Below are 20,822 nucleotides of genomic sequence, written 5' to 3'. Positions count from 1 at the left end.
CAGAGAGAGGCATGAGTTTGGAAAAGCTGCTGTCTTTGAACCCTCCTTGTGAGTTCGCTTTAATTCATAGCACGTGTCGCTGTCTGTGAATCAATGCGGGGGTTATTGTACAGCAAGGAACACCTAGAGGCGATTGGCATGCATAGATAGGAGGCTAATATTAACATTTTCATCCAGTAATGCAGGAGGACGGTGCATGGCGCATAAATTTCCACCGGTTAAGGACAAATATGGGGCGAGGGACACATCAGAGAGAGCCTGATTGTGTTGATGAGAGAGAAGAAGAGAGAGAGATGAGAGATGATGAGGGAGGCCGAGGCAGAGAAATCAGCGCAAAGAATGGAAAAGGTGAAGGGGAGTTGGGTTGGAAGAGAGACACAAAGAAAAGATAGCGAGTTGAAAATGGGAAAAGCTGATATATATCGCAATAGGGCTAGCGTAGATAAGAAGAGGACGAGATGAAAAGATATATAGAAAGGGGGAAAAAAGTGATTCTAAGACATGAAGGAAGATTGTTCCATTGGTGGAGATAGAAAAAGAAACGAGAGAGAAAGACAGAGAGAGAGAACATCAGGTAAAAGAAGTGACAGAGGGCATTGAAAGGTCCTCATTTACAGTTTGCCTGATACGCGAATCCCTGGAGAGTTTCATTGGCATCACCACAGGATGTGCTATTCCTCCCTGGAGATCCATCAACAGTCCCATTCTCTATCTCATTCTGCTCTCCTCCCGTAAGCCCTGACTCATGCTATATCATTCCAAGTGTATCAAATCCTTACGACCTAGCTATATGCACAGTCATAGCCCCTTTAATGTGCGACACAATAAATTTCACCGATGCGTTGTCACCATAAAAGCCCTAAATAGGCAATCAAGCAGGAACGCAATCTATGCTATGTAGAACTTTTTTTGCAATCTCTTACTTTGATGCCTTCAACATTACTTTCTTCCCAGGCGCTGCTTAGTCATTTTCCTCAAATGGGAGACTGAACGATGTGCTCAGACATTTTCAGCATATTCAAGTTCCCTTTTTCCCACCTCTCACCTGATGGGAATTGTTGCTGAGCTCAGCAAACAACCGCAGGCTCCATTAAGCTTTGATGAAGACACATGAGCTGCTGCTGACGGTCATACAAGGACCGCAGACTGATGCATGTCTGAGCGACAATGTCATTCAGTGAGCTCTGTGCTAAAGCAGTGTCATGAAGAAAACAACACAACTTCTCAAGAGGTGAGAGGAAAAGGTGTGTTCTCTCATCAGAGTATCACCAAAAATTAAAGGATGGTGTCTGTACCAAAAGAACAACTTTAACTGACTTTTCTACCTCTGTTAAAATGACTAAATGCATACGCTGCATTACACTGAACATTCAATTTCCTGTCATAAGATAGCCTCTTTATAATTAAAGTTCGTAGGCCTGGTTAAGATGTCAATAATTACCTCACAAGATAATTACCATTCTGCCACTGATAATATCGCACTGACCATAGCAAATCCAGCATCTAATCACAGAGCCAGTGGCATTTTCATGTGGTAGCATGAGCACAAAAAACCCTAAATGTTTTTGGAGTTACAAAATTATTGTTTTTATACCAGTGCATATGCAGCCAGTATCTTACTGGTATTAATCACTGCTTGCATAGCAGAGCCAGCCTGACAACAGCACCTCTGAGTGGTTTTCTGAATCAAATAAGCAGACGCAATGCAGTCATGTATTAGGGAACTCAAGTTGTTGCTTTAAACTTAATTTGATTTAATCATTGTTATTGAATGTATATTGCTACAGTTTTTGGTGTAAGCCTGTACAAACAAACCTGATGTAACCTTTCAGAATGTCAGATGATAACAAGCTGCAAATGGAAGTGCAGCAGCCACTGACTTATTCTCCAGGGCCACAAGGCTTGCTTGGAGTGTTGCACCGTCATTATCAGTACAGTCTGTTCCCTATTTACAGCAGTCAAACCTGGATTTACATTCAGTGGCCTTCCTCCCACAGTGAACGTAATAGAGGCAAAGTCCCTCTGGCCTTGAAATATCTCCTCGGTTTTAACAGGCCCATATTTCATATCTTCATTTTGTTTCCAACAGAGACTTGGCATCTCACCCTTTTATTTCTCGTTGTCTTTTATGAGAGGGAATGAGAGAAGGGAATACAAAGAAGCGGTATCAGACATCATATGGGAGAGATCCAGGCTCATTTGTGAAGTGAAATAATGACACAGCAGAATGAAGTCAGTATGATAACCCAGCAAGCTCGGGCATGGCAGGTGGTTTCAAACTGAAGCCGAGACATTTTGAGCGGTCGGCAAACTGCAAATGTGTGAATCTTCAAAATGAAACCCTCTCAAACTTCAAGTCTATCATACTTTTTGGATTTTGCAAAAAACAAAGTCTGGGGCTACTCTTGACATTGGTATGTTAATGTGCTTCCAATGCCAGTCCAGAGTTATTCTTCACCATTCAGTACCTGCAAAAGCTAAAAAAAAAAATATATATATATATATATATATAAGAAGAAAATGAGAAAATTGCTGAAAAACAAACCATTTTCTAACAGCTTTATATCAAACAGTGATATTGTATCATTGCTGTTTCTGGGTCTGTTTCTGTGACATCCTCATGACCCTGTTTTGTTGACATTGTTCTGTTCTGTTTTTGTAAGGCAAATTGATCCAGTAGGACTGCTGATTGTTGGCATCACTGTAATTCTGGCTCTAGTGTTCTACTGCAACTGGTTGGTGGCTTATTATGTCAATGTTGATGGGTAGATACTGTAATTAGAAATACTGGAAGTGGTAAACCACTTGCAAACCCCTTGTTCTTTTGGTACCCACCCTCAGGCAACTTGTAACTTCTAGCATTAGCCACACAACCATCAATTTACAAAATGGGAGCATGACCCTAAAAATCCCTACCGCTGTTCTCCATCCCCCAGTTCGCTGGTATAGCTGTCATTTGAGGAATGTTAAAGTGTCAGTGGCTCATTCCAGCAACATCCTGTCATTTTTTTTTAATCCTCTAACTGGCAAAAACAGCAGCCCCTACCCATTTGAAGACACGCCCCTCTAATTGACCCCATGGGAGACCCTTTTAGCCTCCAGGGTCAAAGTTACACAGAGCGGAGGATCGCTCTGTACAGTTGGGGGTGGAGGGGAGGGAAGGGGCAACTGGGCGGAATTGGCTGTTAATTGAATGCCGGTTTGGATTACACAGATGACTGAGCTTGGCCTTTTGACAGAGCGAGGCCTGATAAAGTTCATGTTCACCAATCACACGTACCCTATGACATCATGACATCACACAAATACACAGTCTATTTGTGGCTTCGTGACCTTGGGTGAAGTTCTCTTTTGGCATAAGGATGAGAGGGAGGCTGAGGTGGGAAGAGACACAGATCTGCAGCATATTTTTGTTTTGTTGCCACACAGCAGAAGCAGCAACATCTGTTCGAACTGACTGACAACTGACAATCTGAACAAGTTGACCATTGACAATCTGAACAAGTTGACAGCTGACAATCTGAACAAGTTGACAGCTGACAATCTGAATATGTTGAACTTGTTTGTCCAGTATTGAATGTTTATATTCTCTGTGCCGGAAATCAATATGAACAGAATCAAAAGAGACACATTGAACCATTGGACATTGATTATATTGATATGTTTATTAAGATATATATTGTTTATCAGCATTCTTTATACAGGGCATCAACAAATATAATGCAGTTGAAAACAGTGTGCACATTCAGCAAAAACATTCATCAGTCCAGTTTAGTAGACTGAAATAGTGATGTATAATTTAAAAAAACAATTACATCTCTATGAGCTTTTGACCATGATAGCATCTATAGCAGCCAATAATGTAATAACTACCGTTAATGTAATAACTGCCAATAATGTAATAATTTTTCAGTTTTTAATGTAATAAAAGTCAATAATGTAATAACTGGCCAATAATGTAATACATTTTCTGAACCAATAACGTAATATCTTTTTGTGCATAATGTAATAAGTTATTACATTATTGGCTGGTTATTACATTACTTTGTTGCATTCTTGCACTAACCGTTAGCTTCAATGTTACTGCCACACACTACAGTGATCTCGGTTTACATGTCACCAGACCTAAGTAATTTTCAAAGGGGTCCCTTGACCTCTCACCTCAAGATATCTGAATGAAAATGAGATCTATGGGTACCCACGAGTCTCCCCTTTACAGACATGCCCACTGTATGCTAATCCCATGCAGTTATGTCCCATGTTGTTATTTTAGCCTATTCTAAAAATGGTGTATTTGAATATTTATGCATACTGGGGTCCCTAAACAGTCTTGGAATTGCATAAATTGTGTATGACTTGAAAGCTGAAACTCTTGCGGATCCAATGAGCCCAATTGTATTCATGTGTGATGATGTTAGCCCCCATAGTAGCCATTTCATTGTAGTGAGACCATTTTTTGAAACTTCACTGTATAAAATGACCTATTGTGACCTCTAGGATAATGTGTACACAGCCTCATGAAACTTTACAACCACAAACTAGAGACCTAGGGCATTCCGAGGATGTATGGCTTTCCTATGTTATATTGACAATAAGGGGGGGGGGGGGGGTCTGAGCAATTTCCAGAACAGAAGTGCTTGCCATCCAATCGCAGAAAAATGCAATTCTTACAGAAATCTCCAAATGTCAAAAGTTTTTGATACAAAAGCACAGCATGAATTTTTCTGTGGTGTTCCTCAAGGTCTTGGTGCCTTAATGTGGTATTTTGGAGGGATTTTTGACAATTTTTATCAATTCTCAAGTGGTCAAAAATGATTACATTTTGCACCAAATCTGTGTAACAAATGGTATCAACCCAACAATTGCTGCAGCAACTTATGAGACATAATTGAGCACGGGAATGGCCATCATATACTTCCATTATAATGTTCTAAGCCCTTATACACTCTAAACTTTCAAAATTTGAATAGGCGCCTAACCAAAACATTGTTTATTACAGATTTATTACTAGAAAAACTTGACACACAGTGCTGCTGCATCTCAAATTAACCTTCAACCCTGGTCCTTCAGAGCTTGTGTCGAAGACTTAGTTCTCACCAACCGATTAATGTACCACAAACAACAAATAAATAGTCATAATTCCTAGTGTGTGTGTGTGTGTGTGTGTGTGTGTGTGGTCAGGTTTTTGAGCAGCTATTTGAAAGAGGCAACAGTAAAGGTAAGTGTCATGGAAGTGTGACACTTTATAGCCAATAAATAAAACTTAAATAAAGTGATATAAGTATATTATTACATTATCGGCTCCAGTTATTACATTTTCATGATTTTTTTTTAAACCCAGCTAATAATGTAATAACCAGCCAATAATGTAATAACTTATTACATTATGCGCAAAAAGTTATTACGTTATTGGTTCAGAAAATTGTATTGCATTATTGGCCAGTTATTACATTATCGACTTTTATTACATTAAGAACGGAAAAATGATTACGTTATTGGCAGTTATTACATTAATGGTAGTTATTACATTATTGGCTGCTACATCATCATCAGTACTTTTAAAGTAACTTTTCCAGAATCCATGGCCCCCTATCCTATTCAAATTGCAATCAATGAGATTAAATTTACTGAATGTAACAGATGTGACTCCATGATCAATTTAATGTGGAACATGGGGAATCTAATACAATCAGAATTCAGAATCACAGGTAAACATATGGTAATAACTGAAATGTGCCAGTTGCAGAAATTTGTTAATGTAGTAAGCAAGATTATTGAGTTTTACATACTGGTAACACTCCTTGGCTCTTAGGTAGCCAGTCATGGTATAAAAAATAGAAGGAAGGTAAAGACTAATGTACTAACAAAGATAAAAAACACAAGAGGATCTCCCTGAATATTCATGAACAGGTGTAAACATTTCTAACACTTTGCATATGATTAAAACTTTGTTGGTACAAATTGGGGCACGTCGATGGCGGTCTTGCGAAAACGCCCGTCTCAGCACCGTGATTGGTTGCAGGTCTGCGTGTGTCATCAGCACGCGTCAGACTCCGCTCGCCTCCTCCATCATCAGCTTCTCGTGCCTCTCGCCGGCCGGCCTGGGTGGCTTCTCCTGTGCCCTGAAGATGACGTGGCTGCACAGGGTGAGCACTGGCTTCTGTGGCCGAGCCTGACGCAGATCACTGGATGGTGTAGTCATCTGGTTGGGATTCTGAGAGAATTGGGCACAGTACAGTTAAAGATACTGTTATGAAACGCACACACATAGACAAGAAAGAAGAAAGAATGAGATTTAGGTCACAATTAAATTAACAATTAAAACAATAAAAATGTAACAAATCCATTGCGTAATTTCTATTACAACATCATCTGGTTTGAAGTCCACCCACCCGACACAGTGAGACCAGAATGTATGCTGGGATGCAGATCAGCGGGGTTAGGATGAGTAGAGCGGCCATCGTGGAAGCCCAGGAGCCAGGTTGGTAGTCATACACAGCTATAGGGCCTCCTCTGCGCATCAGGTCATACACCATTGTCAGCTAGGGGGAAGGAAAGGTCAAGTCAGGCCTATGTTGTGAAGCAAGAGTACTGGTGTGCTTTGTGTGTAGGAAAAAAAGTAATTTAACAACCAATACAAAGAAAAGAATAACAACTCTTCAAATTGCCAAGCAGCACTAAGATAAGGTGTAGAGGAGAGGAATGGAGCTGACTTTACCTGAATAAAATCAACTTCTTCTCTGTGTCAAGGCACACTTGTATAGAGAGGTGAAGAACCCATTGTTAACTAGAAGCCACTTAAATTGCAAACATTCACCAACTCTGAACAATTCTCCAACCTGCAAAGCTGCAGCCTCAGCAAAGGTTTATATTTATTTATCGTTTGTAATCTGGTTTTGATTTTCAGAGAAAATAACATGTGAACGCAATGCTTTTTGGAAGTCCCGGATGTCGGATCTTCCTACCAGCACTTGAACGCAGCATAATAGTTATGGCAAAAAAATGAAAATAGTCTTAATAGTGGAAATCCCAGACCCGGATCATTACCAAAATCAACTGGGCCAAGAGCTATCTGTCTACCACATTTCATCCAAATCCATTCATTACTTTCTGAGTTATCTTTCCAAACAGACGAGTAAAAACACAACCTCCTTCCAACTTCACTGGTGGAGGCAATTCGCTGACTCACTGACTCTAATTCTAAATTACTACAGCTATTTTTGGCTCTTGTATGAATCATGGCTGCACTGAAGTGTGTCTTGAAACAGAGCAGAATTACATGTTTTCAGGTAAAGTCGGCTTCATTCCTCTCCCATATCTTAGCTCAAGCATATAATTACTGATATGGCAGATTGGAATATCTGCAACACTCAGCAAAGTCAAAAGGCCAGGAGGGAGAGAAACAGAAAGAAGGGAAGAGGAGGGGTGGTGAGGGGGCAGCAAAAGGTCTCCCCTTTATAGTTTAACTGATATACAACTAATATAAGGTAGAAAATGAGGAATACAAATGAAAGGATGAAAGAAAAAATTGAAATTAAGACAGAGAGCAATAGTGTGGTGAAAGAGGGACAGAGGAAAGAGACACAAAGGAGATGAATGAAGAAAGAAGAATGTGACCCAGGTGTGTGCAGCTCACCCCGCAGATGAGCGGCGTCACGAATAGCCAGCAGTACTTCAGCACAGGGAATGGCTGGTACCCTATCATGTCCTCAATGTTGTCATAGAAACGGTCGGCACCTGCAACGTCATGCCCAGAAGTTGTTCGTCAATCAAAGGGAACACAATTGTCCTATTTTTATAGGGAACGCTCTCAAACACATGGGGCCCCTGACTGAAAACACATTGAGATGTGGAAGTCTTAGCTTTGTGATGCAGCATCTAGTGGTGTTGAAATATTGTCTGTTGATTCCAACAAAGGATCCAAGGCGAAATTAAAAAGCCTTTATTAATAGGGCTACTGTACAAATTTAAAAAGCTATGCCAGAATGCCTTGGTGCATTTTTTAAATTTGTATTGTAGCCCTATTAATAAAGACGTTTTAATTTTCACAAGAGGAGAGAGTCGCATTGGCTCCTTTGTTGGAATCAACAGACGATATTTCAACGCAGCGTGGCAGAATGAGTTTCCAAATCGATCTGGGGAAGCAGAGGCAGCTCCTGAGATGGAAATAAATCCAGAGACTCACTACATCCAGGAGGAGAGAGGGAATGAGTGGGCAAAATTAAAATTTGGGTGTGGAAGTATCTCCAGACATAGTACAGGATCCACAGGCTCACTCTGGAGAGGCAGAGAGGCAGAACGAATGGCCAAACAACTCATCTTGGGAAGAGGAGGCAGCTCCAGAAACTGATCAATATCTGACAGAGCCTCACTTTGCAGAGGAAAATAGGCAGAGTGCGTGGCTGAACCCTACTTCCGAAGAGCAAGCACTTCTGGAAATGGAAATGCAACTCTCAGAGTCAGAGCCCGTCACAGAAATTTAGCATATGCATGATCACTGTGTTGGTGAGAGCACTTCCAATGAATATGCTGCTGCAAGTGAAGAATTTCCAATATCAATACAGTGCTGACTCTCTGAGAGATGATATCCAGAATGAAGAGAAAGATGAGCACAACACAGGTAGTCTCCACCAAAATAATTTGGTCTGTAATATCTCTGATAATGAAGGGGGAATTGGTGGTGACAGGAGAGGAGACAACCTATAGAAAAGGCCATAAACGTTTGTGGGGAAAAAAGGAAGGAAAAGGGAGATGAAGGGATATAAAAAGGAAGTCTAAAGCCAGCACCCATCCTCTGCATCACACTGTTTGTGTTTGGAGCGAGGCAGGTTTGGCCTGGTCCAGATCTCAGACTGGAGACTAGAAGTGCTGCTAGTGGCTTTGGAGGACCAGTAGGGGGGGATTCATTCCACTCAATTCCACACACCAGAGACAGGCCTCTGTTCCATGAGGGAGTGCTGTCTGAGACAATAAATTCTCCTGTGGTGAGGGTCTCAATCTCTTTCGAGAGCTAAACTGGGCCATCTGATGTCCCGGCTAAATCCCCATTCATGACCATTTCTCTGTTGGAGTCCCTGAAGTATGTCAAGTGTTTTGATGAAACAAGAAACAGAAAAGTGACCAAAGAAAACAATGAGCACTAAATAAGAAGTATCAAAACTGAAAAGCTGCATAGAAGTCAAAGAAAATGAAGACAGTTGCTTTTTGATGAGTAAAGATGAAAACTAAAAATTAGTTTCTAATGATGACCTCTGACCTCTAATAAAAGAACTCACTCCAAACATCCTCAATCATGTAAGACACAGGGAATCCCATTATTGCTTCACTCTAATCAAAGTGTTCTTTTTATTTTTCTTGTTTTTTTTTTAGGCAGAGCCGTTAATACATTCGAATGTTACTCTGGATAAAAATAAAATGAATGTGAATCTCAAAGCGTTTCGTGCAGAGCTGGTTTTTATAGATAAGATGATAAAGATAAGTTCATTATACTGTATGAAACAAGTGCTGCTGTCAGGAAAACATACAGAGTTAACACAGTGTGACTCCAAAGATATGAAAAGCTGCTTTTCACATAGATATTGTACAGATAACAATTAGATATTCCATACAGTTAAAGTTATCATAGAAGTCACCATCATGCCTATCTCCTGCATCTGTCCTCAGCCTATTTTTATTAAAATTTTGACTTTCTAAAAATAATTGGGGTTTACAAAATTATTCTGGGGTGTATGTATAGCGCAGTGTTAACGGCCAGTGATGTCACCTACCATACACCCAGGCAATGACGACACACTCGAAACAGGCTATGAACAGCAGACTGGTTCCACTGGGACCATAGTTGTCAATCAGTTGAAAGAGGACTATCCCTCCCTGAAACATGGGCAGAGGAAGAGAGAGGCAGAAAAACAGTTGAGGCGGACAGAAAGAGGTTTAGTCATGCTGTCTTTTTCTAACTTACCCTCTACATCCCTTTGCTCCTTATTTTGCAATTGCCTGTGACTCTGGGCAATTGTAGCAGGGGTGAGATGGTATGACATTCCTATTTTTGACATAAATCATGAAATAAAACCCCTTAATTTCTTGTATAATTTATTTACAGACACTTTAACTGTTCACCATCCCCCGTTCTTATATATGAACAAATCTGTGGCTCTTGTGATAATCTCATCTTTACTCCCCTCTGAGGCTTTTCCCCCCAAAACTCCCTTTATGCTTCCAGTTGTTTACTTCAGTGATGAGCGGCAGCCCCAGCAGAAAGCAGACCACGGCGATGACCAGGACCAGTATCTCTCTCCTGCCCGGCCTCCTCAGGTAGCGTGGGAACATGTCCGTGATGGCTGTAGCCAGGCTCTCCACACACACAAACTGCAGGAAGGAAGGGGGAAACAAAAAGATTAGCATGCATTTGCAGTTCACATGCCGTAAAGCAAGAGAACATATTGAAGCTGATACACACAAATGTTTTTCAAACTATATACACAGATGCACAACAGAAAAACACATACACACCTTGCTCGCCTCCACATTGACACCTAACAACCAATTCACACATAAAGCACACACACAACTTCATGTTGCATTGCAATACCTGACTGTCCAGGCCCAGGAAAATAATCATGAGGAAGAAGAGCACAGCCCAGAAAGAAGAGCCAGGCAGCAATGACAGAGCCTTAGGATAGGCTATGAAGGCCAGACCAGGACCTGTATGTAGAAATACATGAATAGAATAGAATAGAAAAGAATAGAATAGAACAGAATAGAATAGAATAGCTGTTTATTGTCCCACATAGACCAACACCAACACAAAAAACATACATTTACGGCATAACATACAACACATCAGGCATACACACCAACTGATGCTACTGTGCTGCAGTCCACAAGTGTAGGGATTCACAATCATTTGACACAGATATACTAGAATTTGATTCACTTGTATAACAGTCTATGCCCAAAATCTCCCTTTGTCAAGATGAAGGAATCAAAACTGTAGAAGGTGGACATCCCTCTTTTCTAACCTAAGCATCAACACTGGCCACCATGATTGTAAAAGTGGAGACACTCATGTAAAAAAATATTTATTAGCTGTATCTGAACATAAGATGCCATCTTGTGGACATTAGTGGCTGTTGTAATTCTATGGTGTCCACATTGAGGCCACGATGCATCACAAATAAATTCAGCAATTAATTTGAGATACTTTAGTGTCAAAATTTACAACATGCAGCTGACAGTGAAAAGAGACAAATAAAGGATGCACAGGAGAAAGACAGAAAGTGAGGAATGAGCTCACCAGACGCGGCAACCTCGTATATGGGTACGCCCAGTTCATGAGCCATAAATCCCAGCACAGAGAACACAGTGAAGCCAGCAAAGATACTGGTGGCACTGTTCAGACAGCAGAGCGCCAAACAATCCCTACAATACAACAGAACCATGGACTGGCAAAGAACAGATCGCTGCATAATTGTGAAAGTAATGATAGAGAGCAGAGTAAGATGAGGTAACTAGACAAGTGTATGTGTGTGTGTGTGTGTGTGTGTGTGTGTGTGTGTGTGTGTGTGTGTGTGTGTGTGTGTGTGGAAGGACACAAGGACACTGACTTGTAGCAGTTGTTGTTGTATTTGTTGTAGCTCCCCAGAGCCGTTAGTACTCCCTGACACACAGCATAGGAGAAGAACACCTGGGTTCCTGCATCACACCATACCTGGAGAGAGAGAGAGAGAGAGAGAGAGAGAGAGAGAGAGAGAGAGAGAGAGAAAATGTAATAGCTACATATGAGGCATTTAGAACCTTTAAATTCCACAGTGTCGAAAGAACCAAGAGCATATGGTTCCCATCAACTCCTTCCCTTGCAGGACAATAAAAAGCTTTTAGTCAGGTCAACACGATTAACTACAACTGTACAATAACAAACAGCTTTGCTTTATACCAACATCAATAATGATCCAATTTCAGCATGTGAGTGTGTGAACATGTACATGCATATTTGCACTGTTATTTGTGTCTATCTTCCCGTTTATTTTTTGTATCTGTGTGTCATTGTGTTCACAACTGCATGCATGTTTATGAATGTGTGTGTGTGTGTGTGTGTGTGTGTGTGTGCGTGCATGTAGGTGGGTGGGTTTGTTTGTGTGAATGTGCCTGTGAATGTGTCTGCAGGCCCTGACAGCATCTGGTTAACATTAGAAGCACCACAGAGTTGTGAGTATCACTCACTATAAGATAAAGTCTGCTAGGCTCCAAGCCAATATACTGGCCCCTAATCCAGCCACATGTTGGGCCCCAGTTATTTCCAGCCTCGGGGCCTCAGTCTATGGCAAAGGAACCCTCACATCTAACACAGGACAAAGAGGAAACTGTTATATCCTTACAAGCATGCATTGGCATTTTATTTTGATGAAAGTGGTCCCAAGCCATCTCTGCTGTACTGCATACAAGCTCACACACGCACACATGGACAAAAGCGCACACACACCCACATAAAACAGACTCCAGATCCAGACCAGAACCCCATTAAGATTTCCTTTGCAGCTGAAGCACGCATTTCAACCAGATCTGTTTTCAACAGCGTCTGGCCTTGCATAACCCTGCACTCTGACCCGTAACTGCTTTCACCTGCTTCCAAAGTTGCTCTGCAAATGAGATTCCCATAGCTTCCCTGTGTTTCTGGCTAAAAATTTCAGCTGTGATATTTTCACACCCATGAGTATGTAACTGGATTCTCAAGATGGTTTAGAGCTGTATGACTAGTTCTTTGTCCGAAGATACAATACATCTCTATACAGTTCAGTTTGGGGCAGCCAGAAATCCGCCTTCCAACTGTAACAGCCAGATGTGAGACAATGAAATACCGCAATTGAGATGATTGAAAAAGCACAAGCATGTCCCCTGCTCTTCAAAAGATTGGCTTTGGGTAAGTATTCTATTTAGGCTAGTAAGGAGGTGAAAACCCCAGCGCATCCTCTGTGAAGGAGCTGGTTGAAATGAGATAGTCACAAGGGAATCCAGTCAAATAGATGAAGACTGAGAGACAGAGAGACAGAGAGAGAGAGAGAGAGAGAGCGGGAAAAAAATAACTCTTAACATGAATGTCAAGGGGGCTTCTCTGAGTGTGCAACTTCGGCCCAGATAAGTCTCAATTTTTCTTGGGTAGAAACACTACGCCATTGTGCTTTGTCGGTGTGGAGAATGAAAATGTGTGGATCTACACATACACGGAGATGCATATATACCATATTACGGCACCCATGCAAATGCATATGGGCACAACCATGCACACACACACACACACACACACTCACACACACACACTCGGATTCTAAGTCTTGTAAAGAGGAAGAGGAAGTGACCCCACAATAGGAATTATGAGGCTTAACCTTTCAGTGATGACATTTGACCCTTGAAGCTGTGAAGTCACACTACTGAACTGTCAAGAGGGTGTGAGAGAGAGAGAGAGGGAGAGAGAGAGAGAGAGAGAGAGGGGAAGAGCCTATCCATTTAGCTGCTGGAGAAAGTCTCTTTTGTTAAGCAGTTGTTGCTAGCTGCAACAGATGCTGTCATTGTGCCATTGCCTGGCAACACATCCAGAATTCGCCCTCTGCTTTTTCAGCAGCCTATTCAGTCTGGAAATTACATCATTATGCTAAGTGAATAAGTCGACAATAACAGGTCTGCTGTATGAATTTTAATATACTGTGCTTATGGTGTTTCGACTGCTTCAGTTAATTTTAAATATCGCCTTATGGAGGCCGCTGTTGCTGCTTTGCTTTTTATCTGCTTAAAATTCGATAACTTCTCATTGGATTATCATCTAATTTGCAATGGTAGTAGAGTGCTGAATTCAGTTTCAGCTGCAAAGCAAAAGTTACAGACCTGGAATTTTTGTAAGGGCAATATACCCTTCACAATGTGTTAAAAATCCCCCACGGAGAGAACTGTTTTTTATTACTGTGTGTTGATGTTAGCGTATACTCAAGGGGGGAAGCTTTCTTTGATAAACGTCTTTCTGAAAAGGTTCTTGGTTTGTTTTTCTTGTTAAGACCTCACTTCCGTCTTGGGACTGGAGATGTGGAGTGAAGGCAGAGAAAAGGAGGGGGAGGTGGAGGAGAAGAACAGGACTGTATTCATCCTGTCAGAACAGAGAGAAATCTACTAAAGACACCAAGTTCCGTGAGAGAAGGCGAGATATGGCGTTCTAGTTGAGGCCAAAATTGTGAACTGCATTTCAAATGACAGAACATAAACTCTTTCTGCATGTGTTTACTTTGGAAATGCATATTGAGTTGCACAACTTCATCCAGGAGTTTGAAACAGCAAAACGGGTGTGCTGTGCATTGTGATTGTAATGTCCTATTTCTGACTAAACTAAACTTTGTTGTGAAATCAGCAGTTTGCGACAGCGAGGTCTTACACCGGGATCAGCGATCTTGTCGAGGTCGGGCATGAGGTAATACTTCAGGCCCTCCGCCGCCCCCGGGAGGGTCACCCCACGGATAAACAGGATGAACAGCATCAGGTAGGGGAATGTAGCTGTGAAGTACACCACCTACAAACACACATATAGACACACACACACACACACACACACATACTTAGAACATGGTTGCTTACATGTCTAGGAAAATAGCGTACAATATGTGCTCCTGCCCTCCATGTGCCTGTAGTGATACACACTGAATGTGCAACATATTAGGGACACTTACTCATGAAGTGCACTGATGAGGTGAATCCATGTAAAAACAATTATCTTGTTGATTTGCTTTATTAAAGACCCCATGGAATGGCATCTTTACTTCCTGGTTTTGATGCATTTACTTACATAACGCAGTAAGGTATCATTCAAAAGTCTATTTTCTATATCTCTGTATATCTGTCTATATTCCATTGGTTTAAACTCTAAACCAATGGAATATGAGTCAGGGAGAGAAAGGCAGTTTTATTTGATGGGAGGGGTGCAGATGGGTGGGATTGTTCAAAAAATCAGATGGTTTTATTGGTTAGAAAATTATATTTATGCCTAGTGCAGCATGAGGTCACCATGAAAGATACTGTGTTTTCCAGGACAGTAAAAGTAATGGGAGTTCATTTCATGGGGACTTTAAATCTATACCAATCACAAAGGAGGAGATGCAGATAAAGAGAAGCAGACGAGTTTGAGAAGCTTTGACACAATAAAGGTGTAGATTGTGCAAAAAGGGGCTGCAACTCAGTATCAGGAAGATGTCCGTACTAATTTGTACATTCAGTGTAATACTGTCTGTAAGCTAGGTCGGTACTCACCTTGCCTGTAGACTTGATTCCCTTCCAGATGCAGAAGTAGCAGATCACCCAGGCTGCCAGCAGACACAGAGCCAGGTCCCAGTGTACCTTACCCAGCGACATGTCATCTGACATCCTCAACACACGGTTACTGAGGGGAAGAGATCACACACATTAAAATAAACATACTGAATGATGGATGTACACACATGCAATGCACACAACCGCACTCTGTATTCTACTGTCAAAGGCTTTCTCCCACTGCAAATAAATCCAACTTGGTACAAATGTGAGCTGACAAAACAACACAAGAAGAACACATTCAAAGCCATCTTTCCCTTTATTGTGTCCATATGGAGACAGAGTTAAATACTCCGAGAGGCAGCAGACATCTGCGCCATAAATACAGATGTTCAAATCCCCCTTAGTTTACTTTGGGCGGCTTAGACTTTAAAACTGCAGAAAAAACAACACATATTTTTCTCATCGAGGAGAGGCAGTGCAGAGTAGATGTCAGATGATTTCCCAATATCAGTTCCTCATACCAAATCCGGAATTTATCACGTGGAGAACAGCAACCGTGTTTCGAAATGTCTGACATGAGAGATAAATGAGAATGAGAGAAAGGGGAATTTGAATCGGCTGCAGTAATTGGTCAGTCTATGGCTCCCCGAGGAGTGTAATTGGCTCATTTTCCTGTTGTGTGCTGTGTTTGGGTGGCCCTGCTTCACCTTTCTTTGTGTCCATTAGCATCAGCCTCACTCAGCAGCCTGAGAATAAAGATGGCCTCTTGGTATCTGGGAAGCATTAAGTGCTATCACTGAGGAATGCTGCCCCAAAGACACACACACTGGGGTGGATGATAATACTGTCAAAGCTGCCTCATGTAGCAAGATGTGTGTGTGTGTGCGTGCGTGAGAGAAAGAGAGAGAGAGAGAGAGAGAGAGAGAGAGAGAGAGAGAGAGAGAGAAAGACAATGAGAGAGATTGTTTGTTGTTTGTGTTGTCTGTTGCGCGTGTGGTTAGGTTTAGGGTTAGGGTTGTGTGGGTGTGTGTGTGTGTGTGTCTGTGTGTGTGTGCATTTCTCACATCCAGAATTCCATTTCAGGTGACTTGATTCCCATAAAGCTGGAAGTTTCATTGCTGGAGATATACAATATATAAAGACAGAAGGACATAAATCACAGTCAGCTGAAGGAAGCAAAGCAATATTGAGGATCAGACCTCAGTCAAATAGTAATTGTAAACATTGGAGTACCAGTGTGGTTTACCACATCAAGACATTTCAGATAGTGTCACTAACCCTAACCCTAACCATGCAAAAAATGTGCATCTTAAATCATTTAGTTTCATATTCTGTCTTTTTTTACAACAAGTGAACAAGTAACAAGTGAAGAAAATGCTGTGAGATTTCAATTTATTTCTAATGCAGTTTCAACTGATTCAGGGATTTCTAAAAACATCATCTTCAATATCTAAAGCAGATCGTTCCAGTCGTATCAAAAAAATGACAAGTTGATCTGAATTGGAAACCAGTGAAATTGCCCCACCCATTGGCAGATTTGTATCCAATATAAAAAGTACCTTCAACCACTGTAAGAGCTAGACCTGATGTGTGTCATTTAGATTTAGTGTGTGTACTTTTCACCCTGCAGCTGTCCCCAGGCAGTAATCAAAAAGAGATGTTAGCCTCTCCCTCCTTGATCAACACATTATGTATGGGTGTGTTCCAAACCTGCTGCATTTATTACTTATAATTCTTTCAATGTATCACATATAAATACACACAATCACACAACTGTAGCAGTCAATTAATTAGACCTGAGCGGATCAATGTGTGTAACAAAATCATAAATCCTATCTTTAATAACATTTCAGCAGCTACAGCAGGATAAAAAGAAATCGTAGTGCAACTTACATGTCAGTGTAGTCGTCAGAGTAGTCGGATATAGTGCTGTTGTTTAGGAATGACCAGTTGGTCCCAAGGTGAAACATATGGGGGTTGGCGAAATAGCTAAGGCGGTTGTGGCACATGTCTGAGAGATTGAGGAAAGAGAGATACAGGGGCAAGGGGTGATTTGTCCACATTTAACAAAGGGAACAACAGGCAACCAATTCCTTAAGTCTATACAATCTTTATCTTTTTAGATTCAGTAGTAAAGGAAGTGGCAGCCGCTTTCATGTGTATCCAAATGCAGAGGAAGCAAAACAAGCAGAGCAAGATTTGGTGTTAAGCGCTGGTGATTAATAATACACAGGCGTGTGTATACATGTCTAACATAACGCAGTCTGATCTGTGTTAGTTCTTCCCACACCGTCCCCCTCCTCACCAGTGTTCCACGAGTTGTCACATGTGGACCAGGGCAGCGGGTATTTGAAGGAGTTGATCAGGTAGTAGATGGCCCAGGCCAACACCACTATGTAGTAGATGTTCAGGTAGATCACGATCACTTGGGACGCAATCCCCACACCTGTGGGACACAGTTTTCACAAAGTGGTTTTATATAAGTGGACATTTCCAGTCCTGGTTTGGTTCCCTGTCTCCAACACTGAGATCTGCATGTTTTCTTTCCAGTTAAATGTTTATTTTTTGCACTCTGGTAAAACATCTGTAGTGTTTGACGTTTATATGAACAGTCAGCCACCAACATTGGCCACTTTGGAGGCCCTACCACTCCCTTTTGTTTTAAACTAATCTAAAATTCATGTTTGTAACACATTTACAAACACAGGATGGTTGGCACAGAGGCTATTATTTAATTATGTGTCCTGAAGCAATTTTGCCTGTTTTCAATAAAATTGAGACTCTGGGAAAAAAGCCTGGGGATTCCCAAGGCAGATAATGTTGCAGGTTGACTGCTCCTGAACTTCTACAGAGTTGGTAAAACTATTTTGCCAATAGTAAAATGTTTTGCCAAAGTGAAATTGCAGCAAATTTAAAAACTAGCTCTTATAACCCCTTCAGAAAGGTTACATATCTGCACTAATTTAAAACAACTGACAAGGCCACTGTGATCATTTAATGTTTGAGGATCTGAATGGAAACCATGACAATATAAGACTTAACAGCTAACTATGTTGGATGCCTTTAGAGCATACCAGAGTGCAAACCAATACCATATGATGTTTTTTGGATCATGTGCCTGTTTTTTTGTTTTTTTCTTATGTATACATTTCAAATTCTTGTGTCATGCTACAAGAATCTGCCCAAGCCTTGTTTTTACCCTCAAACATGGGACATATCTTCCTCCAGGCGGTGACCCCTCCCTCACTGGTGTACTGGCCCAGTGCCGTCTCCAGGAAGAACACAGGGATACCACAGAAGAAGAGGAACACGAAATAAGGGATGAAGAAGACACCTGCGAATACAGATACCCACAAAGAAGTCTCACGCCAGGGCTTCTCAAATGTTTTACTGTCACGAACCCCCCAAATAAACACACATTATAAACACAATCCCCATTTGATAACATTTAGTCCCACAGACTCACATATGGGAAGAGTTTTGAGAAGACTAAACTGTCTACACTGTTCGTGGGGAGACGATAGTAGAAGTGAAACCTATGATTAGAACAGTCATAACATTCTTTAATTGCAATAATTTCTACTGAAGTAAATTATAGTGAAATTAAACTATTCCCTATTCCCTTAAGGACCCCACTTGAAGATCCACTGGTGCAAACGGTTAAATAAAAGCTGAGTAATGGTTTTAAAGAATGGATTATTTTTGGGACAAGAACTTATACGGAGATAAGATTTATTGCATTAAGCTTATGCAATATCAATAGGGAATTTATGGGATATTATGAAATGTTTCCTAACTACAGCGACAAGAATGGACGACTTTGAATGGAACTCTTTCATCGAGTGGATACAGAGAGCCATTGAGATGATTATAAAGTAATCTGCAGCCAATAGCAAGCCTGGTAGCCTTTGTTTTTGATGGATGCATGTATGATTTTTGTTGTTCCCTAATCTCTGACATAAACCCTGAAATAAGTCCACCCACAGTGTTGTAAGAGTGAGTGAAGTCCCTGAGGCAATACACTCCCTCTCTTTCACTCCTCCCTCTCTCTCCCTCTCTCTCTCTCCCTCTCTCTCTCCCTCTCTCTCTCTCTCTCTCTCTCTCTCTCTCACACCCCTTTCTTCATTCTCATGATCAACCTCCCATGATCTCTCTCGGTCTGTTTTCTGTCTCTCTCGCTTTGTTAAATGTAAACACACACAGGGAACATGCATGTAGACACACACACACACACACACGTGATGGATCAGTGATAATGTCTTCCAGACTAGACTGGAAAAGCAAACACCCTCCACCTGCTCATGACTAGTCATCGCACCACATACGTCTCTAACCTCTCTCCAAACACTCTCTCACCTCCTCCATTCTTGTAGCACAGATAGGGGAAGCGCCAAACATTTCCAAGGCCGATGATTTCTCCAGCCATGGACAGCAGGAACTCCATCTTGTTGGCCCACTTGCCCCTCGCCTGAACCCCATCCTCAGGAACCCCTTTCTGGGGCCCCGAGTCTCCAAGAGGGGCTCCTCGGGCTGTTTCCTCGGTCATTGCCTCTCTCTCTCTCTCTGTTGTATGCACACATGAACACGTGTCAAATGCAGTAACTGGTGTGATTTCTGTCTTGTTCTCTCCACCTCTCTTCCATACCCTTATCTTGATATGGATAAATAGGAACCCTGTTATTACACTTTAATTGACCAGGGGCCCTAATAATGTAAAGTTTTCATGTCTTGTCCCGCCCCTTCTCCACACCTAACCAAAATTTTCCTCAACACATCCACTTCACTGAACTGCTCTAATAAACATCCTAGTTATTGCACTACATTAAAGTCTCCTGGGCTGGTTAACAATGACGCCAAAAGAAAAAAGTTCTGACAAAACAATCTTCTAAATGCAATTGACTACAAAGCTATAACTCTAAATATAACTATAACGAAAAAGGCTTATGCTATTTAAGAGGGTTGCAAAAACTATGAAAAGAACTGCAAAACATAACGAGACAATTAAGAGTTTCTTATGCCTACTCAGTATTATTAATAGCCTCATAATAACAAATGAGAATGCATATACTCACTCACGAGTTTTCAGAGCTGACTTTGCAGCGGCGACCGGCGATGTAAAATTCCTTGACTGACTTGCAGAGAGCAAAGTTAGAACAAAAGCCTTATTCTAAGGAGGAGCTCCACCAGCAGAGGGACAGCTCCCCTTTTGTCTCCATGTCTATAGAAATAAAGTACTATTCAGTGATGGAGCGGTAAACTAAAAGGTGGGGATACGCTGACATCTAGTCGGTGATCATCATAAGGCAACGACCATTATGAATAAGAATTAGCCTAATTATCTTTTCAGAAAAGCGTTTTTATGCACTTCAAAAAAAATAAAAAAAATACAAATCTACTGTATATCGGCATGATGTAGCCTATTTATGATGACTTTTTGTAGCCTAAAAAAGACAAGGGGTGCTCTATCCGCAAATAAAAAAAGTGGATAAACTGAGTTTAAGTGGGTTTACCCTCCATACATTCCTGTCGCTATTCTT

At 41.3% G+C, this 20,822-nt stretch overlaps 1 protein-coding gene across 2 annotated transcripts; it reads right to left on the bottom strand.

Moving 5' to 3' along the window:
* Positions 1 to 5,461: 5,461 nt before the first annotated feature.
* Positions 5,462 to 20,367, bottom strand: LOC139658280 (sodium- and chloride-dependent GABA transporter 2-like). 2 transcript variants are annotated; one of them, XM_071536364.1, is made up of 16 exons: positions 20,358 to 20,367; positions 19,642 to 19,848; positions 18,485 to 18,619; positions 17,591 to 17,731; positions 17,179 to 17,296; positions 16,350 to 16,403; positions 15,283 to 15,412; positions 14,414 to 14,548; positions 11,604 to 11,707; positions 11,294 to 11,418; positions 10,589 to 10,701; positions 10,228 to 10,365; positions 9,768 to 9,870; positions 7,637 to 7,737; positions 6,393 to 6,542; positions 5,462 to 6,214 (listed from the first exon to the last, which is right to left on the bottom strand). In XM_071536364.1, exons 2-16 carry the CDS (start codon positions 19,829 to 19,831, stop codon positions 6,047 to 6,049), a joined length of 1,905 nt encoding a protein of 634 aa, XP_071392465.1. In that variant the 5' UTR covers positions 19,832 to 19,848; positions 20,358 to 20,367; the 3' UTR covers positions 5,462 to 6,046. The 2 variants fall into 2 exon arrangements, with proteins under 2 accessions (XP_071392465.1, XP_071392467.1); XM_071536366.1 differs by lacking the exon at positions 20,358 to 20,367 and having other exon boundaries at positions 18,485 to 18,554; positions 19,642 to 19,736.
* Between the last annotated feature and the right edge of the window lie 455 nt (positions 20,368 to 20,822).

The sequence above is a fragment of the Centroberyx affinis genome, unplaced genomic scaffold, assembly GCF_046629955.1.
Source record: "Centroberyx affinis isolate AG114_WGS23_722 - 3 ecotype Tasmania unplaced genomic scaffold, CSIRO-AGI_Caff_v1 ptg002864l_1, whole genome shotgun sequence".
Taxonomy (NCBI): domain Eukaryota; kingdom Metazoa; phylum Chordata; class Actinopteri; order Beryciformes; family Berycidae; genus Centroberyx; species Centroberyx affinis.
The sequence above is the reverse complement of the archived record's forward strand: the minus strand, read 5'-3'. Positions and strand labels throughout refer to the sequence as shown.